The 26,068-nt window shown below is 45.2% G+C and overlaps 1 protein-coding gene across 2 annotated transcripts in view; it reads right to left on the bottom strand.

Moving 5' to 3' along the window:
- The window catches only part of MED24 (mediator complex subunit 24), a 128,281-nt gene that overhangs the window by 45,354 nt on the left and 56,859 nt on the right, over positions 1-26,068 (bottom strand). For both annotated transcript variants that reach the window (XM_040331357.1, XM_040331356.1), the window contains exons 10-16: positions 24,105-24,152; positions 23,928-24,010; positions 21,196-21,282; positions 16,747-16,852; positions 13,662-13,804; positions 10,517-10,554; positions 10,176-10,258 (exon numbers count right to left, since the gene is read on the bottom strand). In XM_040331357.1, coding sequence (XP_040187291.1) covers positions 10,176-10,258; positions 10,517-10,554; positions 13,662-13,804; positions 16,747-16,852; positions 21,196-21,282; positions 23,928-24,010; positions 24,105-24,152 — 588 coding nt within the window. The remainder of the gene's footprint in view (positions 1-10,175; positions 10,259-10,516; positions 10,555-13,661; positions 13,805-16,746; positions 16,853-21,195; positions 21,283-23,927; positions 24,011-24,104; positions 24,153-26,068) is intronic.

The raw sequence follows: 26,068 nt of genomic DNA, 5'->3' as shown, positions 1-26,068 counted from the left end.
AAGGAATATCAGCCAACGGCTCAAACGGTTGTTTCTGTAAACTTTGACAGAACAAGATTTAAATCCCACGGACAAAGCGGGGATTTAACTGGAGGTCTAATACGTAAGACCCCTTGAAGGAAGGTCTTAACCAGCGAGTGGGTGGCCAGCGGCCGCTGAAACCACACTGACAGAGCAGAAATCTGTCCTTTGATTGTGCTTAATGCCAATCCTTTATCCACTCCTAGCTGGAGAAAACTTAATACTCTATCGATGGTAAATTTGCGAGAAAGCCATCGCTTGGACTCACACCAGCCTACATAGGCCTTCCAGACCCTGTAATAAATCACCCTAGAGACCGGTTTCCTGGCTCTGATTAGGGTAGAGATTACTTTCTGAGACAGACCTCTACCCCTGAGAATCAGGGATTCAGCTTCCAGGCCGTCAAATTTAGATGCCGTAAGGCAGGGTGGAGGATCGGACCTTGCGATAGCAGGTCTGGCCGTAGAGGAAGAGTCCAAGGGTCTCCCACTACCATCCTTAAGATTAGTGAGTACCATGCCCTTCTGGGCCATGCTGGAGCTACCAGGATGACTGGTATGTGCTCCACCCGGATCCTGCGCAGCAGGCGGGGTAGTAACTGGAGCGGGGGAAACGCATAAAGAAGTTTGAACTGATGCCAAGGGCAAACCAACGCATCGGTTCCGCAGGCCATCGGATCCCTTGAGCGGGACATGAACCTGTCTAGTTTCTTGTTGAGTCTCGATGCCATGATATCCACGTCCGGCACTCCCCATCTTTGGCAGAGTGCTTGAAAGACTAGTGGATGCAGAGACCATTCCCCCGGCCATAGAGTCTGGCGGCTTAAGAAGTCCGCCTGAAAGTTGTCCACTCCTGGAATGAATATTGCCGATATGCAGGGCACATGAGCCTCTGCCCATAGAAGAATCAAGCTCACCTCTCTCTGAGCGGTTTGACTCCTGGTTCCCCCTTGGTGATTTATGTGTGCCACGGCCGTGGCATTGTCTGATTGAATTCTCACCGGGAACCCCTGCAATTTTGACGTCCAAGCCCTGAGGGCTAGTCGAGCAGCTCTGAGCTCCAAGATGTTGATGGGCAACTGCTTCTCTGGCTTTGCCCAAGTACCTTGGCGAGTGCAACCATCCAAAATTGCTCCCCAGCCCGTCAGGCTGGCGTCTGTGGTCACTATCTTCCAAGCCACTGGGCTGAAAGACCTCCCCTTCAGTAGATTCTGAGGGTCTAACCACCAACACAGACTTTGTCGGACTCTTGATGAGAGCGGCAACGGGATATCCAAGGCCTGTGGCCTTCTGCTCCATGCTGACAGGATGGCTGCCTGTAGGATGCGAGTGTGGCTCTGGGCGTATGGTACCGCCTCGAATGTGGCCACCATCTTGCCTAGTAACCTCATACATAGGCGAATAGTCGGTTCTTTCTTGCTTAGAACCAGTAGGATTAATTCCTTGATGGCTTTTACCTTCCTCAGAGGTAGGAACACTCCTTGTTGTTCTGTGTCTAATCTCATGCCGAGATATTCCAACTGCCTTGTGGGCTGGAAAGCTGACTTTTCTCGATTTAGGACCCAGCCGAACCTCTCGAGGTATTGGACCGTGAGGGCCACTGCTCGCTCCAAGCCGGGAGACGAGTGATCTATGACTAGGAGGTCGTCCAGGTATGCTAGGATCGTGACCCCTTGGATCCTTAGTTTGGCTAGGATTGGAGCTAGGACCTTCGTGAACACCCGGGGGGCCGTAGCCAACCCGAAGGGAAGCGCCACGAATTGGAAGTGACGCGAAGCCACCATGAAGCGTAGATATCTTTGATGTGGCTGATAAATTGGAACATGAAGGTAGGCATCCTTTATGTCTATGGACGCCATGAAGTCGTCCTTCTGGAGTGTGGCAGCTGCTGACCGCACGGATTCCATCCGAAATGAGCGGATCTTTAGATATGCATTTACCATCTTTAGGTCCAAAATTGGCCTGACATCTCCATTGGATTTTGGGATGATGAATAGGTTGGAGTAGAAACCCAGCCCCTGTTCCAGGACTGGTACCTCTACTATTACTTCCTGGGAAAGTAGATGATCTAATGCCGATCTTAATGCGGCTCCCTTTTCCGGATCGTTTGGAATCCTCGACTTCTGGAAATGAGGAGGAGGAAACCTTAGGAAATCTAATTTGTAGCCTGTGGCCACGGAAGACCGTACCCACTCGTCGGGAATGCTGGCTTCCCAAATCTCTGAAAAGAGTCGCAGCCTTCCCCCCACCTTCGTGGGTGGGGGCGCCCCTTCATAAGGTTGGCTTGGGGGCTGGTTTTGCTGGTTTGCGAAACCACTGCCTTTTGCCTCTAACAGCCTGTCCTTGTGATCTGCTGTTGAAGCCGAAGTTTGCTTTTGCAGGAGGCCGTCGATACTGCTTGGCATTAGAGGGCCCCTGCCCAGGGGAATACTGTCGTTTAAACGCAGGTCCCTGAACCTTCTTCTTAGTTGGCAAGAGAGTACTCTTGCCGTTTGAAATGGTCTGAATGTATTTATCTAGGTCTTCTCCGAAGAGTCGTCCTCCATGGAAGGGGAACCCTACCAGGAGCTTCTTGCATGGGGGCTCAGCCTCCCAGCTTTTTAACCATAAGAGTCTTCTCATATGGATAAGGGATAACGATAAACGTGACGCTTGCTGGATAGAATCCTTGATTGCGTCTACCGTAAAACATATGGCCTTAGGGACATCTGAAAATTTTTCTGCCTGCTGGGCCGGAATAAGTTTAAGCATCTGCTTAAATTGATCCGATAATGCTTGAGCGACCCCAATCGCAGCCACAGCTGGCTGTACTACTGCCCCTGCAGTAGTGAAGGAGTTCTTAAGTAGTGCTTCCAAGCGCTTATCAACTGGATCCTTGAACACCTGTATGTTTTCTACAGGGCATGTTAACGATCTGTTAACACATGAGATGGCTGCGTCCACTGCAGGAGTAGCCCATCTTTTGGAAAAATTTTCTTCCATAGGATATAGGACAGAGAACCTTTTAGGTGGTAAGAAGATCTTATCTGGCTTGTTCCAATCTTGGAACAAAATTCCCTCTAATAGAGGATGGATCGGAAACACAGCATTGCTTTGAGGCGCCCTCAGTGAGCCCAAAGCTGAAACCGTCGATACCTGGAGATCTGGTACTGGCAAGTTGAATGTCCTATGGACCAAGTCCGACAATCCTTGAATCCACCAGCTCTCCCTCAGGGAGACTGCCCCAGACTCCTCTGTATCCGGGTCTTCGATCCCTGAACCTACTTGGTCCGTGTCCAAGAGGTCGTCCAATTCCCCTGAGGAAAGGACCTCCTCTTCTGAGGGTCCGCGCTCGGGCGACGGAGATCTATTCCGCTTACTGCCCCGCATAGCTGCGGATATCATTTTTTTTTTTTTTTTTTTTTTTTTTCCCATGCTTTTCTCATCTCTTTTAAAGAGGTGAGTAATACCTCCTCCGTGACCATCTTAGGGCTGGACTGACCCGCGTCAGCTCCAGCCCCAGATCCCGATGGCCCCAAGGCTCCCTGTAGGGAAAACAGCGGCATACCATGGTACAATACCGAGGTACACCTGCTACCTATTGGTATTTGGAACTATAAAAGTTAATTGTCCAAACACCTGTTTGGGGGATAAAAAAATGCTTCCTCTCCCCTAGATGACTTTTTTTTTTTTTTTTTTTTTCGTTTTTGTTTCAAATCCAGGAAAGAAAAAACATTCTGTCCCCCTGAGTAGTATTGCAAAGAAAAACTATGAGATGGAAAAGAAACAGCCTATTTCTAGGCTTGACAAAACAGTCCTCTGAAGACTGCAATATCCTTTCTGGCCACTGTGTGTCCTCGGCGCCCCGTGCTGCCACTCTGGTCTATGTCCTCAGTTCCAAAGTATTGATGGAACAAACAAGGAAGGGCCGCCCCTTCCTTTAAGCCACTGACCCGCCCTTCCCCCCCAGCAACCTCAAACAGGAAATGCCCCTCCCGACAGGGGGAGGAGGGAGGGGGGAGGGGGAGGGGGGAGGAGGGGGGGGGGGAGAGGGGGGGGGGGGGGATTTTGGGAGGAAGGGACCTCTCTGTTCCAGCAAACTGCGGCCTGCAGCCTGGAACCATGAGGAGGCCAGCGTTTTGCCTGCTTGCAGGCTCTGAGGAGGAAGACTGAATGGAGCATCGCCTGGAGGCCTGCAGGTAAGCAAAGCTCTCTGACACACACATATATTTTTATATAACACAGGCCCCACTCAATGCTTTTCCAACACTACAAGGGAGGTCACATCTTATGGGGAATAATACATAGAGAGCCATCCTATCTTTATGATATGTGACTAGTTTGCCAGATGCAGTGCATAACTTTAGGCATGTCCCCTGTGACCCCCCAGAAAAAAACCTGCTAAGAACCAAGTTCCGCAAGTTTTCCCCTCACTTACCTGCTCCATGCCGCAGGACTTTGCCAAGCAAGAGGCCCAATCTTCCCCCATCTCCGTGGGGATGTCTAGACCTTCAGGCCCTGGGTTCCTATGAAGGATCCACTGTCCTGGGCCCATATAGCACCCTGGCAACAGAAAACTTTAGGTACCCAAAGGTTTCTAAGTTCTGGGCCCAGGGTCCAGCTCTCTAAAAAGAAAAGCATTATGGGCTATACCCCAAGGGTTTGGGGTCCGGTTACTGACCACTTTAGCGCTGAGGCTTTTTTGGACAGAACCGGTAGCTCACCTAATCCCAAGGATGCGGAGGCAAGCTAAACCATGACTAACACCTAAGACACTGGCGTAAAAACTGAGGTACTCCTCCTGTGGGAGGGGGTTATATAGGGAGGGGCATTTCCTGTTTGAGATTGCCAGTGTCTACACCTGAAGGTACTCCATATAACCCATATAGTAATGAATGCCGCTCTGTGTCCCGTGATGTACGATAAAGAAACTGAGGTACTCCTCCTATGGGAGGGGGTTATATAGGGAGGGGCACTTCCTGTTTGAGATTGCCAGTGTCCATCACCTGAAGGTACTCCATATAACCCACTAGTAATGAATATGCCGCTCTGTGTCCCGTGATGTACGAGAAAGAAATTGCACTTTTTAATAAAACAGTAAAGTTAGCCCAGTTTTTTTTTTTGCATATTCTAAAACATGATGTTACGCCGAGTAAATAGATACACAACAAGTTAGTCTTTAAAATTGCACACACTCGTGGAATGGAGACAAACTACGGTACTTAAAAATCTCTATAGGCGAAGTTTAAAAATGTTTTAACGGTTACCTGTTCAGAGTTAGAGGATGTCTTTTGCTAGAATTAATGCTCTCGACGATACCTCACATGTTTAATTTGAACACCTTATACATTTCCGGGCGCGACTTACTTATGTGTTATACTGCAGCTGCTGACTTTTAATATTAGGACACTTACCTGTCTTGGAGTCCAGCGCCGTCCGCAGCAGAGGACGAGCGATCGCTCATCACTCTGCTTCCCCCCCCCCGCCATCCTCGGTGAGGGAACCAGGAAGTGAAGCGCTCCGGCCCCACTGCCCGGTTCCCTACGGTGCATGCGCGAATCGGGCTACGCCTGCCGATTGGCTCCCGCTGTGTACTGGAAGCCGAGTGTTCCCAAAACACAATGGGGGGGGGGGAATTAGACGTCATGCCCGCAGTCTGCCCGAGACTGTGTGGCCGGAAGTGGGTGCAAATACCTGTCTTTAGACAGGTATCTGCACCCCCCTCCCCCCTGAAAGGTGTAAAATGTGACACCGGAGGGGGGGAGGGTTCCGATCAGCGGGAGTTCCACTTTAGGGTGGAGCTCTGCTTTAACTAATTATAAAGGAAAAAAAATCTGATCACTTTTATTGCTGTCACAAGGAATGTAAACATCCCTTGCGACAGTAATAGGCACTCACAGGTACTCTTTATGGAGGGATCAGGGGTCTTAAAGAATTGTGCGGTCGTGCGACGTGGCTCCCAAACATAATTGGCGTCCTTTTTTCCCCACAAATAGAGCTTTCTTTTGGTGGTATTTGATCACCCCGGCGGTTTTTATTTTTTGCACTATAAACAAAAAAGAGAGCGACAATTTTGAAAAAAATACAATATTTTTTTACTTTTTGCTATAATACATATCCCCAAAAAAGATATAAAAACATTTTTTTTCCTCAGTTTAGGCCGATACGTATTCTTCTACCTATTTTTGGTTAAAAAAAAATTATAGCGTTTACAAAACAGGGGATAGTTTATGGCATTTTTATTAATAATTATTTTTTTTACTACTAATGGTGGCGCTGTAGGGGTTAAGTGTGACCTCATATGTGTTTCTAACTGTAGGGGGGCGGGGCTGGACGTGTAACGTCAGTGATCGTCTTTCCCTATATCAGGGAACAGACGATCACCGACACGGCCACAGTGAAGAACGGGGAAGGTGTGTTTACACACACCTCTCCCCGTTCTTCAGCTCCTGTGATCGATCGCAGGGCACCGGCTGCGATCGGGTCCCGCGGCCGTGGTCATGGAGCTTCAGGGCGGCGCACGAGTGCGACCCATGGCTGGGCACTTTAAGGGGACGTACCCTTACATGATTGTGCCCAGCCGTGCCATTCTGCCGACGTATATCGGCGTTAGGCGGTCCTTAAGTGGTTAAATACTACACTGTTTGCACTCAGAAGGCGCCTCTTTCTCCGCTTTCCCCCCCCCCACTGAGCTATTATGTTCTGACAAGGAGCGGCCCCCGCCAGCTAGAACACAATGTTCAGCGCTCGCAGCTGCTGTTTTTCCAAAATGCCGGTTTAATAGAAGCCAGACATTAGGCAGGCTGCTGTTCACACTGGCCGAATGTCGGCCTGTATTCGGCCAGTGTGTGCCAGCATTAAGTCAAACTCAGACACTTCTATTAGTGCCATTCAAAATAGTTTTTATATGCCTTAAATCGTTTTTCCTGATATATGCCTGGAGTTCTGCTTTAAAGGGGTGGTTCCCCTAAAAATAAACTTTTAACATTGCATTTCCCACATTAATCACAATTAGAATCGGCTGGTTTTATTAAAAAAAAACGTCCGTACGTACCGTTCGCTATATACATTCTCACCGCCACTTCCGGGTACGATGCTGGGGCTGGGCGTTCCTAATTGATGGACAGGCATCCGACCGGCGCATACATCGCGTCACGAGATGCCGAAAAAAGCCGAACGTCGGTGCGGCTCTATACGGCGCATGCGCACCGACGTTCGGCTTCTTTTGGCATCTCTTGACGCGATGTATGCGTCGGTCGAATGCCTGTCCATCAATTAGGATGCCCAGACCCAGCATCGTACCCGGAAGTGGCGGTGAGAATGTATATAGCGAACGGTACTTACGGACGTTTTTTTTTTAATAAAACCAGCCGATTCGAATTGTGATTAATGTGGGAAATGCAATGTTAAAAGTTTATTTTTAGGGGAACAACCCCTTTAAGCTAAATTGCCATGGCACAGCCTCAATCTTCTACATTTTCCTATTAACAATATACTTAAAGCCCCATACACACTATTAGATTGTCTTCAGATTTACCAAAACCATGTAGTACAAGGGCCTGCCCGATTGCATACAAATTTAAACTCTTAAAAGGAGTTGTAACATTTTTTTTTTTGCTGAAATTACTGTTTACAGGGTATAGAGACAGGGTAACTGATTTCTTTTAAAAATGATTAAAAATAGATACAAATCAATCATATAATGCAGTGGTCATCAACCCTGTCCTCAGGGCCCACTAACAGGCCAGGTTTGCAAGATAACTCAAATACATCACAGGTGATATCATTTTCTGCTCAGTGATTGCAGTATTCTAGTCTGCATCTCCCCATGGTAATACATCAAACCTGGCCTGTTAGTGGGCCCTGAAGGACAGTGTTGATGACCACTGATATAATGTACCTGCAGTTTCTAGTTTCGTTTTTGCATGTTGTTTCCTGCCTCTCTGCTGTACAGAGCCACAGAGCCAATACAGGGCAGTGATGGTTTGGAAAACGAAACTGATTGGTGCTGAGGGGTTTTAAACACACAGTAATCACACCTCCTTGATTAGTGACCACTGAGAGAAAGCTCCCAGCACTGTGGTTATCAGGAAACAGACAACCAGGAAGTGTGGAGATCAGAGAAGAATTACAGCAACTTGAGAGCAAAAACGAACAATGAGGACATGAAAACAGCACTGCATTAAGGTAAAGGAAGCTATTAAGATAAAAAAAAAAATCCTTTACAAACCCTTTAAGGTTTGACCTCATATTATATGGTTTTGGTAGATCTGAAAACAAAAAAATCTGCAGAAAATCTAATAGTGTCTAAGGCAGCGGTCATAAAACACAAATAAAGTAATTTTTTCTAAAGTAAATACAGAGATATCATTATGGTCAATGACAATTCAAGAGCACAAACAACAAACCCACATGATGATAGCATCAAGTCTTTCAGGATCCCTGGACAATGAAACACATTCCAATACATTTTTATCACTAAAGAGCCATTTTAACTAAATGAATCAGCCTCAGTATGCATTAGTGTACATTCTAGAAAGGATCATTAATCATTCATTTAACTTTACCCAAGGCATTTAAATTGAATACCACTCATGAGTAAAGAGCTCCCTCTTGTGCATATGAATGACCTTTACTATAGTAATCATGCCTTAAAGTGGTTGTAAAGGCAAAATCTTTTTTAGAATAACAAACATGTTATATTTACCTGCTGTGTGCAACGATAATGAGCAAAATGGCCCAAGCCCCCTATTCTTAGGTCCCCCGCTAGGCGCTCTGGGCTCCTCCTCTTCTGTGTGCACCATCATTTCAAGCCAGGGTTGGGCTATGTGCGTCCATAGAATCATACAGAGAAGCTCAGCTCTGCCCCCCGCTCGCTCCCTACCCACTTGCCTACTGTGCACATACACCCCCTTCCTGCCCAGACAAAATGTTAGCTTCCGGCACTGCGTCGCTTTAACTGACAATTGCGCGGACGTGCGACGTGAGTCCCAAACTAAATTGACGTCCTTTTTTGGTGGTATTTGATCGCCTGTGCGGTTTTTATTTTTTGGGCTATAAACAAAAAAAGAGCGTAAATTTTGAAAAAAAAACACAATATTTTTAACTTTTTGTTATAATAAATATCCCTTTTTAAAAAAAAAAAATTTTTTATCTCAGTTTAGGCCAATACGTATTCTTCTACATATTTTTGGTAAAAAAAAAATATATATAAAATCGTAATAACCGTATAGTGACTGGTTTGCGCAAAAGTTATATTGCCTACAAAATAGGGGACATGATTATGATTTTTTTTTTAACTAGGAATGGTGGCGATCTGCGTTTTTTTCGGGACTGCAACATTATAGCGGACACATCGGACACTTTTGACACATTTTTGGGACCATTCACATTTATACAGTGAACAGTGCTATAAATATGCATTGATTACTGTATAAATGTGACTGGCAGGGAAGGGGTTAAGCACTAGGGGGCAGAGAAGGGATTTAATGTGTAGCCTAGTGAGTGTTCTAACTGTAGGGGGAGGGGGGTGACTGGGGGAGGTGACCGATCTGTGTCCCTATGTACAAGGGACACACCATCAGTCTCCTCTCTCCCTGACAGGACGTGGATCTCTGTGTTTACACACAGAGCTCCACGTCCCTGCTTAGTTACTGGGCAATCGCGGGTGCCCGGCGGCCATCGCGGCCGCCGGGGGAACGCGCACTGTGTTCCCAGTAACACGACGGGGGCGCGCCCTAGCGGCTTTAAATGACAGGACGTCATATGACGTCCTGTCAGAACAATAGAGTCATTTGACGGCGTGCGGTTGACAAGCGGCTACAGGATTTCATTGGCAGCAGCCTGAGGCAATGGCTCCTGCTGTTGCCTCTGTGTTCTAGAAAGGCGAGGAACATGGATAAACGCTGTTGCAGATGCACACAGCGCTGGATCAAGATAGGAAATATATAGGGGAATGAGGGGGTAATAGCACTACTGGGGCATTTTTTTACCTTAATGCAGGGAATGCATGTCTTGCCTTTACAACCACTTTAAAGCAAACCTATGCTTTGATCATGCAGAAATTTCTGAGTATGGCATAGTGTGTGACCATGGGTAAATTCTAATGAAAAGCTGAACAGAGTGACCAAGAAGCAAAAAAATAAATAAAAATATGACCATGAATAAAAGATCTACCTCTGAGCCATAGGTCTGTGCTACATGACACAGCATTAAGAAAGAGATGTCAAATAACAGGGCGCGGGTGGATGCAGCTTTTGCTGTAGAAAAAAATTATAATATTAGTTTCAAGAGTAAAAAATTAAGTATGCCCTTTATGGGGGTCATCTGATTTTCAATTAAATCTACTAAGCTTGGTTACCAATTACATGATACATGGAATAGTACTGTGAATATGATCCACCGAAAAACACATTATAAGACAGGCTTGTAGGACACAACTTGCTTCTTACAAGTAGATTATAGCAAAGTGGAAATTATGTATAACACATTTAAATATACAAATAAATGGAACTTACAGCTTTCGGTACCGATGTGTCGCGTAAACTCATTTAGTCTAAAAAAATAAAAATATAATTTTATTAAATGAAATATGGGCCATTACATCTATCTCGTGAAATATTTCATATAATTACTTCTCCCTTTAACATTTTCCAAGCTGATCTAAGCTGGTTTGCATAAAAATAGACACTTAGGGCCAGATTCACGTAGAAGTGCGGCGGCGTAATGTATCGTAGATGCGTTACACCGCCGCAAGTTTTCAGCGCAAGTGCCTGATTCACCAAGCACTTGCGTGAAAACTTATACCGGCGGCCTCCGGCGTAAGCCCGCGTAATTCAAAGGGCGTGTGCCATTTAAATTAGGCGCGCTCCCGCGCCGGACCTACTGCGCATGCTCCCTTTTGAATTTCCCGCCGTGCTTTGCGCGAAGTGACGTCATTTTTTCGAACGGCGACGTGCGTAGCGTACTTCCGTATTCCCGAACGTATTCCCGAAGGAAACATTTTTACATTTCGACGCGGGAACGACGGCCATACTTTATACAGCACATACGTGTGCCGTGTAAAGTTAGGGCACCTAAAACAACGACTAACTTTGCGACGGGAAACTAGACTAGCAGCGACGTAGCGAACGCGAAAAACCGTTGTGGATCGCCGTAACTACTAATTTGCATACCCGACGCTGGTTTATGACGCAAACTCCCCCCAGCGGCGGCCGCGGTATTGCATCCTAAGATCCGACAGTGTAAAACAATTACACCTGTCGGATCTAAGGGCTATCTATGAGTAACTGATTCTATGAATCAGTCGCATAGATACTCTGAGAGATACGACGGAGTATCTGAGATACTCCGTCGTATCTCTGCTGTGAATCTGGCCCTTAGGTCCATACATATTTGGACACAGGCACAATTTTAGATTTTTTTTCCAGGTATTTACCAAAACATATACAAGCTATAGTTATATAATGGATATGGGCTGAAACACTGCACACTCTCAGGTTTAATTTGAGGGTATGTACATCCAATTCCAAAGAAGGGTTTAGGAATTACAGCTCTTAAGAATAGCCAACCACCCTTTTTTCAAGGGACCAAAAAGTAATTGGAAAAAGACACTTGATTCTAAAGGCGCACAAACGTTTTGTCAGCTGAAAACAGACCGATGGACTGTTTTCATCCATCAAACCGATCGTATGTGGGCCCCATTGGTTTTATTTCCATCTGTGAAAAAAATAGAACATGTTTTAAATTTTTCCTATGGATAACAAAAATGATAGAAAAATCCGATCGTCTGTATGGAACTCCATCGGTCAAAAATCCACGCATGCTCAGAATCAAGTCGACGCATGCTTGGAAGCATTGAACTTCATTTTTTTCGGCTCGTCGCAGTGTTGTACGTCACAGCGTTTTGGCACGATCGGATTTTTGACTGATGGTGTGTAGGCAAGACTGATGAAAGTCAGCTTCATCGCATATCCGACAAAAAAATCCATTGGATTAGATTTCATCAGATATCCGATCGTGTGTACAGGGCTTAAGTGTGGTATTTGCATTTGGAATCTATTGCTGTGAACCTCCATCATGCGTTCAAAGGAGCTGTCCATGCAAGTGAAACAGTCCATTGTTAGACTTTAAAAACAAAACAAATCCATCGGAGAGATAGCAGCAACATTGGGAGTAGCAAAATCAACAGTTTGGTACATTCTGAGAAAAGAAGAACGCACTGGTGAGCTTAGCAACATAAAAAGGCCTGGATGTCCACAGAAGACAACAATGGTGAATGGACGCAGGGTCCTCTCTATGGTAAAGAAAAACCCATTCACAACATCCAGACAAGTGAAAGTCTACAATCAAGAGAAGACTTCATGAGAGCAAATACAGAGGGTTTACCACAAGGTGCAAACCATTCATAAGCCTGAAGAATAGAAAAGCCAGATTAGAATTTGCCAAAAAACATCTAAAAAACCCAGACCAGTTCTGGAAAAGTACTCTTTTGATGGATGAAACCAAGATTTATAAGTACCAGAATGATGGGAAGAAAAAAGCCGGACCGTTTTCATCGGACATGTCCGCTCTGAGATTTCGGTCTGATGGCTGTACACACCATCAAACCGAAATCCCCGCGGACAGACAGCGCGGCGACGTTGACGCCGCCACGTCACCAAACCAGGAAGTAAAATACTTCCACGCATGCGTCGAATCCATTCGACGCATGCGGGAGATATCTGTCCGCTGGTTAGGTGTACTAACCAGCGGACATGTCCGCCGGACAGCTTTCCAGCGGACATGTTTCTTAGCATGCTAAGAAACATTTGTCCGCTGGAAATCTGTCCGCTAGCCTGTACACACGATCGCATCTGTCCCCTGAAACTGGTCCGCGGACCAGTTTCAGCGGACATGTCCGGTCGTGTGTACGAGGCCTAAGAGGTCCAGATACAGCTTTATCCATTAGCAGTCAGGGGTGCAATTAAAAAAAAGTAGCCAATGTGTTTCGGGGGTCCAAGTACCCCCTTTATCAGGTCTTGACTGGCAACAATGTGTACAAGCCAGAAGTGAACTGGACCTACAATGGCATTTTATCCAGTGTGAAATAGAAGCAAATGCCTCATCTGCAACCTGTTTGGCAGCTCAAACCAGGACACCATCTACACAGATTTTGCATGTTCTCCTTGTGGTTGTATGGGTTTCCTCTGGGTTTTCCGATTTCATTCTACACTCCAAAGTGAATTGGCTCCTGTCTACATTGACCCCAATATGTGTACACATAAGATAGGGACTTTTGACTGTAAGCTCCTAAAGAGCAGGGACTGCTGTGAATGTGCACTATTTAAAGCCTTGTATAAAATTATTGCCACTATATAAATACCTGTATTAAATAAGATTTAGAGGAGTGACTGGTCCCTACTCCCTGCATGTTAAGACTTTCAACTTGAAAGGAAATAATCAGCTTTTGCTGTGCTCTCTAGTTTTAGAAATCCCATAATGGTTCAAAACACCATTGTCATGGGTATGAAATGTTTATTGGTACAATTAAGATTTTATATACTTTATTCAAAACATATAAAACATTAAATGAGGATGAATAATTTTAAAATACAATTGAACAAAAATCATTACAGCATTCCCTTTAACGTAGGGAAGTATGTCTTTTCTCTGATCACTTACTGAATGAATTTACAGGCAAAAGACTTCAATTTTCCAGTAGCGGCTGCAGCGGCTAGCAGGAGATCCAGACTCTTTCCAGTTAACATATGGCCTAGAACCCCCAGAAGACCCTCCGGAGACTTGGAATGATCTGCATCCATTGTCTGCAAGAAATGGAAAGCTTATTGCCGCTCTTAAAACATTCATAAATTATATATATTTGCTACACAACACACCCAATCTGCCTTACTTTAGGGTCAATAAAAAAAAATAATAATCACAATTCTAGTCAACTATGATTTACTAAAACCAGGAAAAAATGTAAAAATAGCTCTTTTGTATAGAGGTATGGAGATACCAGAACTATTCCGATTGGTCAGCGCCATCACCTTAACCACTTCAGACCCAGACCATTTTGCTGGTCAATGACCGGGCCACTTTTTGCTTTTCGGCACTGCATCGCTTTAACTGACAATTGCGCGGTCGTGCGACGTGGCTCCCAAACAAAATTGGCGTCCTTTTTTTCCCACAAAGAGAGCTTTCTTTTGGTGGTATTTGATCACCTCTGCAGTTTTTATTTTTTGCGCTATAAACAAAAATAGAGCGACAATTTTGAAAAAAAAAAAAAAAGAATATTTTTTACTTTTTGCTGTAATAAATATCCCCCAAAAATATTTTAAAAAAAACTATTTTTTTTCGTCAGTTTTGGGCGATACGTATTCTTCTACATATTTTTTGTAAAAAAAATCGCAATAAGCGTATATTGATTGGTTTGCGCAAGTTATAGCGTCTACAAAATAGGGGATAGTTTTATGGCATTTTTATTAATATTTTTTTTTACTAGTAATGGCGGCGATCAGCGATCTTTATTGGTACTGCGACCTTATGGCGGACACTTCAGACACATTTTTGGGACCATTAGCATTTTTATAGCGATCAGTGCTATAAAAATGCATTGATTACTGTAAAAATGCCACTGGCAGGGAAGGGGTTAACACTACGCGGCGAGAAAGGGCTTAATTATGTTCCCTGTGTGTGTTCTTATTGAAGGGGGGGTGGGACTGACTAGGGGAAATGACAGATCGCTGTTCATACATTGTATGAACAGACGAACAGTCATTTCTCCCCCTGACAGGACCGGGAGCTGTGTGTTTACACACACAGCTCACGTTTTTTTGCTCTGTAACGAGCGATCGCCGGTGCCCGGCGGTGATCGCGCCCACCAGGCACGTGCGTCGGCACCAGGGGTTAGCAGGCGGCACGCACGCGCCCCTAATGGCTGAAATGCAAGATGGCGTAATATTACGTTGTTTCGCGCAGCCGACCTGCAGTTTTACGGTGGCTGGTCGGCTAGTGGCTAATGACACTGACCAATCAGAATGATCTAGTCTGTGCTAAAAATGATGACAACACATTTTTCATAAAGAGGACCATGTGCCACAAAAGAGAAGCATTGTGTATCATAGTTTATTTTATTGGTCTAAAACAGACACCAACAAAAGCCAGCGTGAAAGATATTAGAGTACTACCAGCAAGCAGTAAATGAGATTTATTAAAGATGTCACTGCCCTCTGTAGCAGCAGGCACTGTAAAGCAATTCATATTGAAATTTTTTGTGCTGAAGTCATTCAAGTCATTTTCTCAGTGGTTTAGCTTCACTCTGTTCCCAACTAAACAGTGACCCGGCAGCCTTCAAATATCCAATGTAAGCACAATGTAGGACCTCTAGGAGGAAAGCACTGAGCTGATTAGAGATAACGACTTCGATGATTCTGCAGTGAACTTTGAGGGTAAATTGCTCCAAAGTACTTGCAGATAAAAAGGTTATTTAAAGCTTGTTTTGAAATTTACTGCTAAAGAATATGTAAAATGTTGAATGTCCATAGCCTGTTCACAGGTTCACTTTATAGGGGAGCTCCAACCAAAAGGGGTAGTAATGCTTTCAAGTGGTTGTAACCCTAAAAAAAATGCCCATGCACGATAACGTGTAGTGCTTTTGCCATGCCAATTGTCCCTTTCTATGTTCTAAAATACCTGGTTTATCTCCTGCCTATTCCAATGTTCCCCTGTGTGTACTGACCAAGCTTATCATGGCTGCTATTAGTGTGGTCCGGTTACATGCCTCCGTCATCCTGCTCACTCCTTGGCATCTCCCCCTCCCTCTCTCCCTGTCATGTTCGTAGTCTGTGCATGAACTGTGAAGCCATGTGGCCACACAGCAGAGCTGGGCAAAGAAGGTATTTAGCGCTATAGTATTTAAAAAAAAAACACACACACTGTATTTAATATGTTCCTAAAATCAGAGAGGGTGAAAGAATATAATACAAGTGGCTTTACAACCACTTTAAGGTCTCCTCCCCTACCTCCGCTTCACCAAAAGGGATTTTTTTTGAAGGGGGGTTTTGACATTCCCATTTCCGTTCAGATCGCCTAGGTCAGGGATATGCAATTAGCGGACCTCCAGCTGTTGCCAAACTACAAGTCCCATGAGGCATAGCGAGACTCTCACAGCATCAAGCATGACACCCAGAGGCAGAGGCATGATGGGACTTGTAGTTTGGCAACAGCTGGAGGTCCGCTAATTGCATATCCCTGGCCTAGGTGATCCAAGCGGAAGTTCTCCTCTCCCCTCCCAGTCTTCTGGGACACGTATGTCTCAGGTCCCAGAAGACTGCAGGACCATTCACGATGCGCAGCGCGGCTCCTGCATGTGCAGTTTGAAGCCACAGCCAGGTGCCCACAGTTGAGCTGCCAGCACTGGGGACAGAAGACCGAGGGAAGGAACAGCTTGGGTGAGCACATGGCTGGATCCTGGGACAGGTAAGTGTCTGTTTATTAAAAGTTAGCAGCCACAGTTTTTGTAGCTGCTGACTTTTAATGAACACAAACATGTCCTCTTTAAGGACATGATGTTTGCCTATCTTCTTCTGCATTTCCCCAGGAGAACTATTCATGCATAGAGCGCTTCTGTTTCTGTGTGCCTGTCCTCTACAGGGTGCCTTTTACCCATACAAATCATAGTCGTTAAAAGGAGGGTTCCTTGCAGGTTCTTCCATCAGTTGTATACTATACATCTCAAAGCCTATGTTGACGCTCGCTCACTCACCTTTAGGATGTTGGTGACAGTGGGCTCTGCTCTGAGGATTAATCCGGGATTGGGCTGGATGGTATTGCTCTCTGTAGGGTGTGGGGCATGCTCTCGGTCTGCCATTCTAACAATAGTGACAGAAGGAATGAGATCATCAAATATCTTTGCGGAATTATTCAAACATGTTTTGCAAAGTCCATATTACCCAACAATGTAAAAGCAAAGATCCCACAAAACCAGTAGAGACTTGGTATTTTATTTTACTGGGTTACGTATAATAGGGAATGTACTGGTTTCTTGTGTATTTATTGAAAGATGCAGTGCCGGACTCAACCTCTAATTTCAGGCTTTGCGCTTGAATGATCAGACTGATATGCCGCGTATACACGATCATTTTTTGGCATTAAAAAAAAACATAGTTTTTCAGCATGTCCAAAAAACGAAGTTTTTCCAACTTCATCATTAAAAACGACGTTGCCTACACACCATCGTTTTAAAAAAATTATGAACAAAATGTGGTGACGTAAAACACGTACGACGGCGCTCTAAAGGGGAAGTTCCATTCGCCTTTGTGCTGCTTTAGCCGATTCCGTGTTAGTAAAAGACGATTCGCGCTTTTCTGTCTGTTACAGCGTAATGAATGTGCTTACTCCATTACAAATGCTAGTTTTACCAGTACGAGCGCTCCCGTCTCATAACTTGCTTCTGAGCATGCGCGGGTTTAAAACGACGTTTTTGCCCACACATTTTTTACAACCCGAAAAACGAAATTTTTTAAAACAACGTTAAAAAATGCAGCATGTTCGAAAAAAAATAAATTGTTTTTCAGAAGCCAAAAAACCATGTGAAGCCCACACACTATCATTTTAAATGACGTTTTTAAAAACGTCGTTTTTTTTCATGCCGAAAAATGATCGTGTGTACGCGGCATTAGTCTAGGACAGGGGTCGGCAACCCGCGGCTCCGGAGCCGCATGCGGCTCTTTTAAACCTTTGCCGCGGCTCCGGGACACCTTTTGCGGCCAGCGGAGGACTTTACACAGCGATCCCGGAGTTAACAGTTCGGGCGCGCTGTGACAAATGTCCCGCCCTCCTCCTGCTAGAAGACTAGCTCGTGTGATAGAGCCAGTGTGCTGTCTGTCACACAAGCTGGTCTAGGAGAAGGAGGGCAGGACATTTATCAGCGCGCCAGTGTGGGGGAGCATCGTGACACAGCACAGAACAGTAAGGCTGTGAGGGGCTTACAATGAGGGGCTGGCTTGCGATGGTGACAGGAGCTAATTATTTTTTAATGATGGGGGGGGGGGGGGGGCTGCCTTGCGATGGTGACAGGAGCTAATTATTTTTTAATGATGGGGGGGGGGCTGCCTTGCGATGGTGACAGGAGCTAATTATTTTTTAATGATGGGGGGGGGGGGGGGGGCTGCCTTGCGATGGTGACAGGAGCTAATTTTTTTTAATGATGATGATGATGATGGTGGGAGGGGGGCTGCCTTGCGATGGTGAGGGGAGCTGATGATTTTTTTAATGATGAATCATCATTAAGAAATCATCAGCTCCCGTCACCATCGCAAGCCAGCCCCCCCCCTCCCACCATCATCATCATCATTAAAAAGTCATCAGCTCCCGTCACCATCGCAAGCCAGCCCCCCCCCTCCCACCATCATCATCATCATTAAAAAGTCATCAGCTCCCGTCACCATCGCAAGCCAGCCCCCCCCCTCCCACCATCATCATCATCATCATCATCATCATTAAAAAGTCATCAGCTCCCGTCACCATCGCAAGCCAGCCCCCCCCCCCACCACCATCATCATTGATGATGATGGTGGGGGGGGGGGGCGGGGGTTGGCCTGCGATGGTGAGGGGAGCTGATGATTTTTTTATGATGGTGGGGGCTGGCATGATTTTTTTAATGATGATGATGATGGTGGGGGCTGGCATGATTTTTTAATGATGATGGTGATGGTGGGGGCTGGCATGATTTTTTTATGATGATGGTGGGGGCTGGCATGATTTTTTTATGATGATGGTGGGGGCTGGCATGATTTTTTTATGATGATGGTGGGGGCTGGCATGATTTTTTTTATGATGATGGTGGGGGCTGGCATGATTTTTTTATGATGATGGTGGGGGCTGGCATGATTTTTTTTATGATGATGGTGGGGGCTGGCATGATTTTTTTATGATGATGGTGGGGGCTGGCATGATTTTTTAATGATGATGATGGTGGGGGCTGGCATGATTTTTTTTATGATGATGATGATAGTGGGGGCTGGCATGATTTTTTTATGATGATGATGGTGGGGGCTGGCATGATTTTTTAATGATGATGATGATGGTGGTGGCTGGCTTGTGATGGTGAGGGGAGCTGATGATTTTTTTATGATGATGGTGGGGGCTGGCATGATTTTTTGATGATGATGATGGTGGGGGCTGGCATGATTTTTTTATGATGATGGTGGGGGCTGGCATGATTTTTTTTATGATGATGGTGGGGGCTGGCATGATTTTTTTATGATGATGGTGGGGGCTGGCATGATTTTTTAATGATGATGATGGTGGGGGCTGGCATGATTTTTTTTATGATGATGATGATAGTGGGGGCTGGCATGATATTTTTTTATGATGATGATGATAGTGGGGGCTGGCATGATTTTTTTATGATGATGATGGTGGGGGCTGGCATGATTTTTTAATGATGATGATGATGGTGGTGGCTGGCTTGTGATGGTGAGGGGAGCTGATGATTTTTTTATGATGATGGTGGGGGCTGGCATGATTTTTTGATGATGATGATGGTGTCGGCTGGCTTGCGATGGTGAGGGGGCTGATGATGACGGTGAGGGGGGATGATGATTTTGTAATGATGATGGTGGGGGGGGGGGGGCTGATGATGATGATGGTGAGGGGGGGGGCTGATGATGATGTAATTAATGATGGTGGGGCTGATGATTTTGTAATGATGATGGTGGAGGGCTGATGATGGTGAGGGGGGCTGAAGATTTTGTAATGATGATGATGATTGCATTTGCTGGGCATGTGGAGGTGGAATCTTATCCGATATTGGGCATGTGGAGGTGGAATCTTATCCGATATTGGGCATGTGGAGGTGGAATCTTATCCGATATTGGGCATGTGGAGGTGGAATCTTATCCGATATTGGGCATGTGGAGGTGGAATCTTATCCGATATTGGGCATGTGGAGGTGGAATCTTGACAATATCAGATAAGATTCCACCTCCACATGCCCAGCAAATGCAATACTGTACCATATCAATTAGCAGTGTTATATTTGTTTTAAATGTCGCAATGGTTTTGCGGCTCCCAGTTTTTTTTTCCATTCGGAAACGGGTCCAAGTGGCTCTTTATGTCTTAAAGGTTGCAGACCCCTGGTCTAGGACAATGTTTCTCAACTCCTGTCCTCAGGACCCACCAACAGGCCAGATTTAAAATATTACCTTGGGGAGATGCAAACTATAAGACTTAATTTCCACTGGCGTTTTTACAGCCACTTTTCTGAGCGTTTTTACAGCTTAAAAACGCCTGTCCATGTTATTCTATGGCATCATGCCCACATAGGCGTTTTTGAGCTGCAAATGGCATAGGCGTTTTTGAGCTGTAAAAAAAAACGCAGGGCCAGGGCGTTCTGAAGCTCCAGAGTAGAGCTGTAAAAACGCCAGACGTTAAAAAACACTCAAACGCTCAAAAACGCGCGAAAACGCTCAAAAACGCTACCGCGGCATTTTTAAAGCTGCAGCTCACAAAAAAAATATATTTTTACAAAATAAACATGGACAGGTGTTTTTAAACTGTAAAAAAGGCTAACAGTGGCTGTAAAAACGCCAGTGGAAATGAAGCCTAATACTGCAATCACTGAGCAGCAAATGATATCACCTGTCATGTATTTGTTATCTTGCAAACCTGGCCTATTAGTGGGTCCTGAGGACAGGAGTTGAGAAACACTGGTCTAGGATTATGTTTCTCAACTCCAGTCCTCAAGTACCCCCAACAGGTCATGTTTTCAGACTTTCCATTATCTTGCACAGACGGTTTGATCAGTTTCACTGCCTTAGAGCCAGTTCACACTTCTGCGGCACGACTTCGGGGGCGACTCTGCAAGTCGTCCTGCATCTGTATAAAAGTCAATGCAGGACGCCCCGAGCCTCCTTCGAAGTCGTGCAAGAACCTTTTTCTAAGTCGGAGCGACTTGCGTCGCTCCAATTAGAACGGTTCCATTTCTTTTAATGGGACGCGACTCGTCAGGCGGCTGAGTCGCCCCAGTGTGAATCGGCTCTTAGTAATTATCACAGCTGTTTCATCTGAGGGTAATCCTGAACACATTGACCTGTTGGGGGTACTTGAGGACTGGAGTTGAGAAACATTGGTCTAAGTTACTGATTTTATCTTCAAGTGCATCACATAAAAAATGGGATAGGGGGAAGCAAAGAAAGCTTATAAATATTACCTTTTATTGAGAAGGTTTTCCAAATGATGATTAGCCAGTAAAGTCAGCTTGTGACATTCCTGAAGCAGCAGGCTAACGCAATCACAGCTGAGGAACAAAATAAAACCGTTATTTGCATTAGAACATGAAAGGCTCTTTTTTTGCTTTAAAACAACATGTCATACGTACCTGCTCTGTGCAACGGTTTTACACAGAGCAGCCCCAATCCTACTTTTCTTAGGTCCCTCACTGATGCTTCTGGATCCTCCCCCCTCTGCGTTCCCCCATAGCAAGCCGCTTGCTATGGGGGCACATGTGTGTGCTCGCTCCCTAGCCCTGCTCTGTGTGTCTCCATAAGAACCCACACTCACTGGCTCTGATTGACAGCAGCAGGAGTATCTGAGCCAATGAGGAGCGAGAGACCCAAGAGAGCCTAGGCTCTTGTGCACATCTCTGGATGAATATCAGGCTCGGGTATGTATTTGGGGGGCGCGAATAGAATCCAGTAAGGTAGAAAAAAAACGTCTGCCTTTAGAACCACTTCAATATTCAATGCTTCAGTATGAATCATATTTTTTTTAGGCTGGATGATATAAAACATAATTGATACAAGAAAAATATGGGAGAAGTAAAAGATAGTAGCTTCTCTAGTTTGGCGCAGATAACCATTCTAAAGTCCAATAAAGCTGACAAACAAAACCAAAGAAAATTCCCAGCTCAACTCAATAGCCAGTCTGTTTGCTACCAACCGAATTCTCCTAAGAGTTTGCGTTAAAAACAGGGGTTTCGTTAGCACACATTTACAAATACATGCGTAAGCTGCAGAGCCACTTCAAGGCACTATCTACTGTCATAATTCTACAAATGTACAAGAGCCTCTATAGTAGAAGTACATGCATAATAATGAATAGATAGGGGAGGGAGACAACTCCTTCTTAAAGGCACAGGGACATCGAGCACATACCGTGTTTCCCCAAAAATAAGACCTACCCCGAAAGTAAGACCTAGTGCTATTTTCCAGGAGGGCTGCAATATAAGCCCTACCCCTCTCATACGGCGGTGTGCAGTGTGCTGTGTATGTGTCTCTTTGATCTAGCCGCGTCGGGTGTCTTTGGTACAGAGCGGCGCTCAGCTCATCTCCCTGCTGGTCTCCTCCTCCCAGCTGTCGGCGGGGGATCTCGGGGACCCTCCTTCCTCTGCAGTCACGGAAGGTACAGTCTCAGTGCAGAGGCTCTGCACTAAATCAACATGTCACACTGTGTGCATACCGATACTCCTGTCACCACAAGGTACCGTATTTAACTCACGCGATCGATACAGACTTAAGCACTAAAATGCTACAGATCTTTATTTCTGCGGGGGGGGGGGGGGGGGCTGGGAGAGATGGAGGAGAGCAGAGCTGAGGCGTTTGGCACCATTGGATTGCAGGGGCACACACATTGTGTAATGTAGTGTGTGCTACTGTAACAGCTGTAACAGGATTTTGGCATTTTACAAGCATTTTAACTGTTTTCAAACTAAAGCTTCCTGACAGGCAGGGAGGGAGAGAAACAGCACGTTATAAGACCTACCCCGAAAATAAGCCCTACCGGGGTCTTTTGTTGCCAAAATTAATGTAAGACCCGGGCTTATTTTCGGGGAAACACGGGTAGCACAATGACAGCAAAGGTGCCCAGTGTGTTCCCCTACCAATATTACAATCAGTACAAACAACTGGCCACTGCCCCCACCTGCAACTGGCAGCAAGGAACACATGGAGGGGCGAGGCATGTCACACAAAACCAACAGCTTAGACCGGCACACTAAAGCTGCCCATAGACAAAGTGTTTTTCTTCCCTTCAACCATGGGTTGCAGAAAAGAAAATCGTTTGATTTCCCCATCAACACAGTTAGTCAGTGTTAAAGAGGGGAACCCCCCCCCCCCCCCCGCAGAGCTATTGAGTTCTCATAGTGATTATAGATACAATAGCCGCTAGTAATAATTGCATGTAAAATTTGACGTGCTGGTACCCAAGTTGATCAATCGGTCAAATTGGATACATTCAGCCTGCCCATACATGGTTCGAATCTTGGCTGGTCCCCGCTAAACTGGATGATTTTCAACCACCTATGGCCAGCTTAAAGTGGATGTAAACCCGAAATGTTTTATTTTTTTGATGTCACAATGTAGAGTATAAGATTTCCTAACATCTGTGCCCAGTCTTGCCACACAGATTTAATCCAGCTCTGAGCAATCCTCTTATTGTTCAGTGAAATAAAACGGACTTACAGAGAAAAACCTAAGTCCGTTCCTCCCCCTTGCTGTGAGTGACAGGTTATTTACATATCTCATGCACTAGCCTGGAGACAGGTATTATTTTTTAATTCCCACCCCCACCCCTTTTCTGAAGTCATGTGGTTACTTTTCTGTATTTTGACTGGATGTTAGTGATCATAGCAGAATTTAGTGTAAGGAATACACAAGAAAAAATGCATGTTGACAAGGGGAGTGTAGAGGAGGGCGGGGAGTCTACTGACATCACGACTCCACCCATAGAGCTCCAGACAACAGATCCACCCACGGAATCTGCAGCTTTTCAATTCTTATAACAGACAGAGGGGAGACATTTGACAGGTAAGGATACATGCAGGTATATCCTTATAGATCAGCACTATGGCAGTAGTTTAGAAAGGATGAGAGTGGCTTTACATCCACTTTAAGTCTAGCAAATGCTTTCATATGTAGCCACAGGCCATTGCAGCAGATGACTTACTTGCATCTCTGATCAGCTTTATCCAAGAGTGGGGTCAGCTTGAGTAAATACTCAAATGCCGTGTTCAAATCCTCATTGAAGTCCTACAAGACACAAAAGAGTGACAGTGGTGTGACAAGAACAACCTGAAATTCTTTGCAATGTGTGCAATTCGTAGTACATGATGTGATTACGTACCTGATCTACCAGCCAGAATTTCTTCAGCTTAAACAACACTTGTGGGATCTGAAAAAGATTTAAAAAAGGTAATAAAAAAAAATTAACATTGTCCTAAATAAAAAAAAAACAACTGAATTTGTACCACCTGCTGTCAAAATAAAGTACTGCAAGCTAGCTAGAAAATACAAGTTTTTAGCGAGAATCCTTGTATCAGACTGGGCAGATTTTAGTGAGCGTGGCACCATATAGACCAGCGATATGCAATTAGCGGACCTCCAGCTGTTGCAGAACTACAAGTCCCATCTTGCCTCTGTCTTTGGGCATCATGCTTGTGGCTGGCAGAGTCTTGCTATGCCTCATGGGACTTGTAGTTCTGCAACAGCTGGAGGTCCGCTAATTGCCTATCCATGATATAGACCTTTGGTAAGCAGTTTCCCATGTTTATTAGGCTATCGGGCAGTGGGAACTTAGTGCAGGAACAAGGATTCTTTTTTGGCATGAATTTTGGCAAAGCACAGCTAGGTAAGTACACTTGTGATGCAACTTTAGACATCAAAGTCGCATGACAAGCCATTTGCCGTGTTTTCTAATGATGACCATTCTTATATGTGCGACTTAAAGTTGCAACGACTTCCAAGTTGTTCATGCACTACTTTGGGCATCTTTCATGAAACTTGACTTCAATGTTAACTCAAATGTTGCTTGAAAGTCGTACCTGATTGTTATGCAATGCAACAGTTGTCCATTATCACTGGTCAAAGCCAAACTCGTATCCAAGTCGCACCCATCCAAAGTTGCGTCAACAGTTGTACTAAAGTTACACTCTAAAATCGGCGCAACTTTGGAGTCCTACTGTGAAAGGAGCCTCAGAGCGGATCTTCACTGCATCTGAGCACCACAAACTAAAAACACAATTTAATAAAAATTTTAATAATCAAAGCAAACTCCCCCATCCCTCCATGTTTCTATGCTTTATTTTGTGAAGAAATCACTTTGAAAAACACCCCCTAGCATTTCTGGCTGTGGCCATCTTGGGTAAGGGCATATGATTCATGTAGTGTTTGCTTTCTGGAATCCACCTGCCCTTTGCTCAGGCATGCAGGAAGGAGAATGGGCTTAGCTGAGAAAGCCCCTCCTCCCCTCCTGAAGACTCCGGGGATGTATGACATCATTTGCCTAGGCAATAAACCAGGAAGTAACTGAATAAATAAATTTAAAAAAAACATGTAAATATGATCTAGTTTCCCATCTATTTACTAATGCTAGCAGCATGAGGATTAAAAATAATGTTGACTGGAAGAGTAAAGTTCCACTTTAAGTGGTTAGAACTAGCTTTAGGGGGTTGGCTAGCTCTTTCAGAGGGGAAAAAACATTTTTACATCTGGTAACCCAGATTTCCAAGTTTTTATGGTTTATAATTCTTGTTCTAGCCAGGAGGTTCTCTTACCAAGAAATAATGGGCTAGATTCAGTAAGAAATGCTTATCTTTAGGCAGGAGTAGCGTATCTCATATACGCTACGCCGCCGTAACTTTGAGAGGCGAGTCCCATATTCTGAAAGAATTTGCGCCCGAAGTTACGGCGGCGTAGCGTATATGGGCCGGCGTAAGCCCGCCTAATTCAAAATAGGCTGGTAGGGGGCGTGTTGTATGCTAATTAATCGTGACCCCACGTAATTGACGCTTTTAACGAACGGCGCATTCGCCGTCCATGAAAGTATCCCAGTGCGCATGCTCGAAATCACGCCGCAAATAGTCAACGCTTTCGACGTGAACGTAACTTACGCACAGCCCTATTCGCGTACGACTTACGCAAACGACGCAAAATTCGACGCTGTCCCGACATCCATACTTAACATTGGCTACGCCTCATATAGCAGGGGTAACTTTACGCCGGAAAAAGCCTTACGTAAACGTGGAAATCAATGGAAGCCCCACCTAGCGGCCAGCGTAAATATGCACCCTAAGATACGACGGCGTAGGA

This window comes from Rana temporaria, chromosome 12 (assembly GCF_905171775.1).
Source record: "Rana temporaria chromosome 12, aRanTem1.1, whole genome shotgun sequence".
Taxonomy (NCBI): Eukaryota; Metazoa; Chordata; class Amphibia; order Anura; family Ranidae; genus Rana; species Rana temporaria.
The sequence above is the reverse complement of the archived record's forward strand: the minus strand, read 5'-3'. Positions and strand labels throughout refer to the sequence as shown.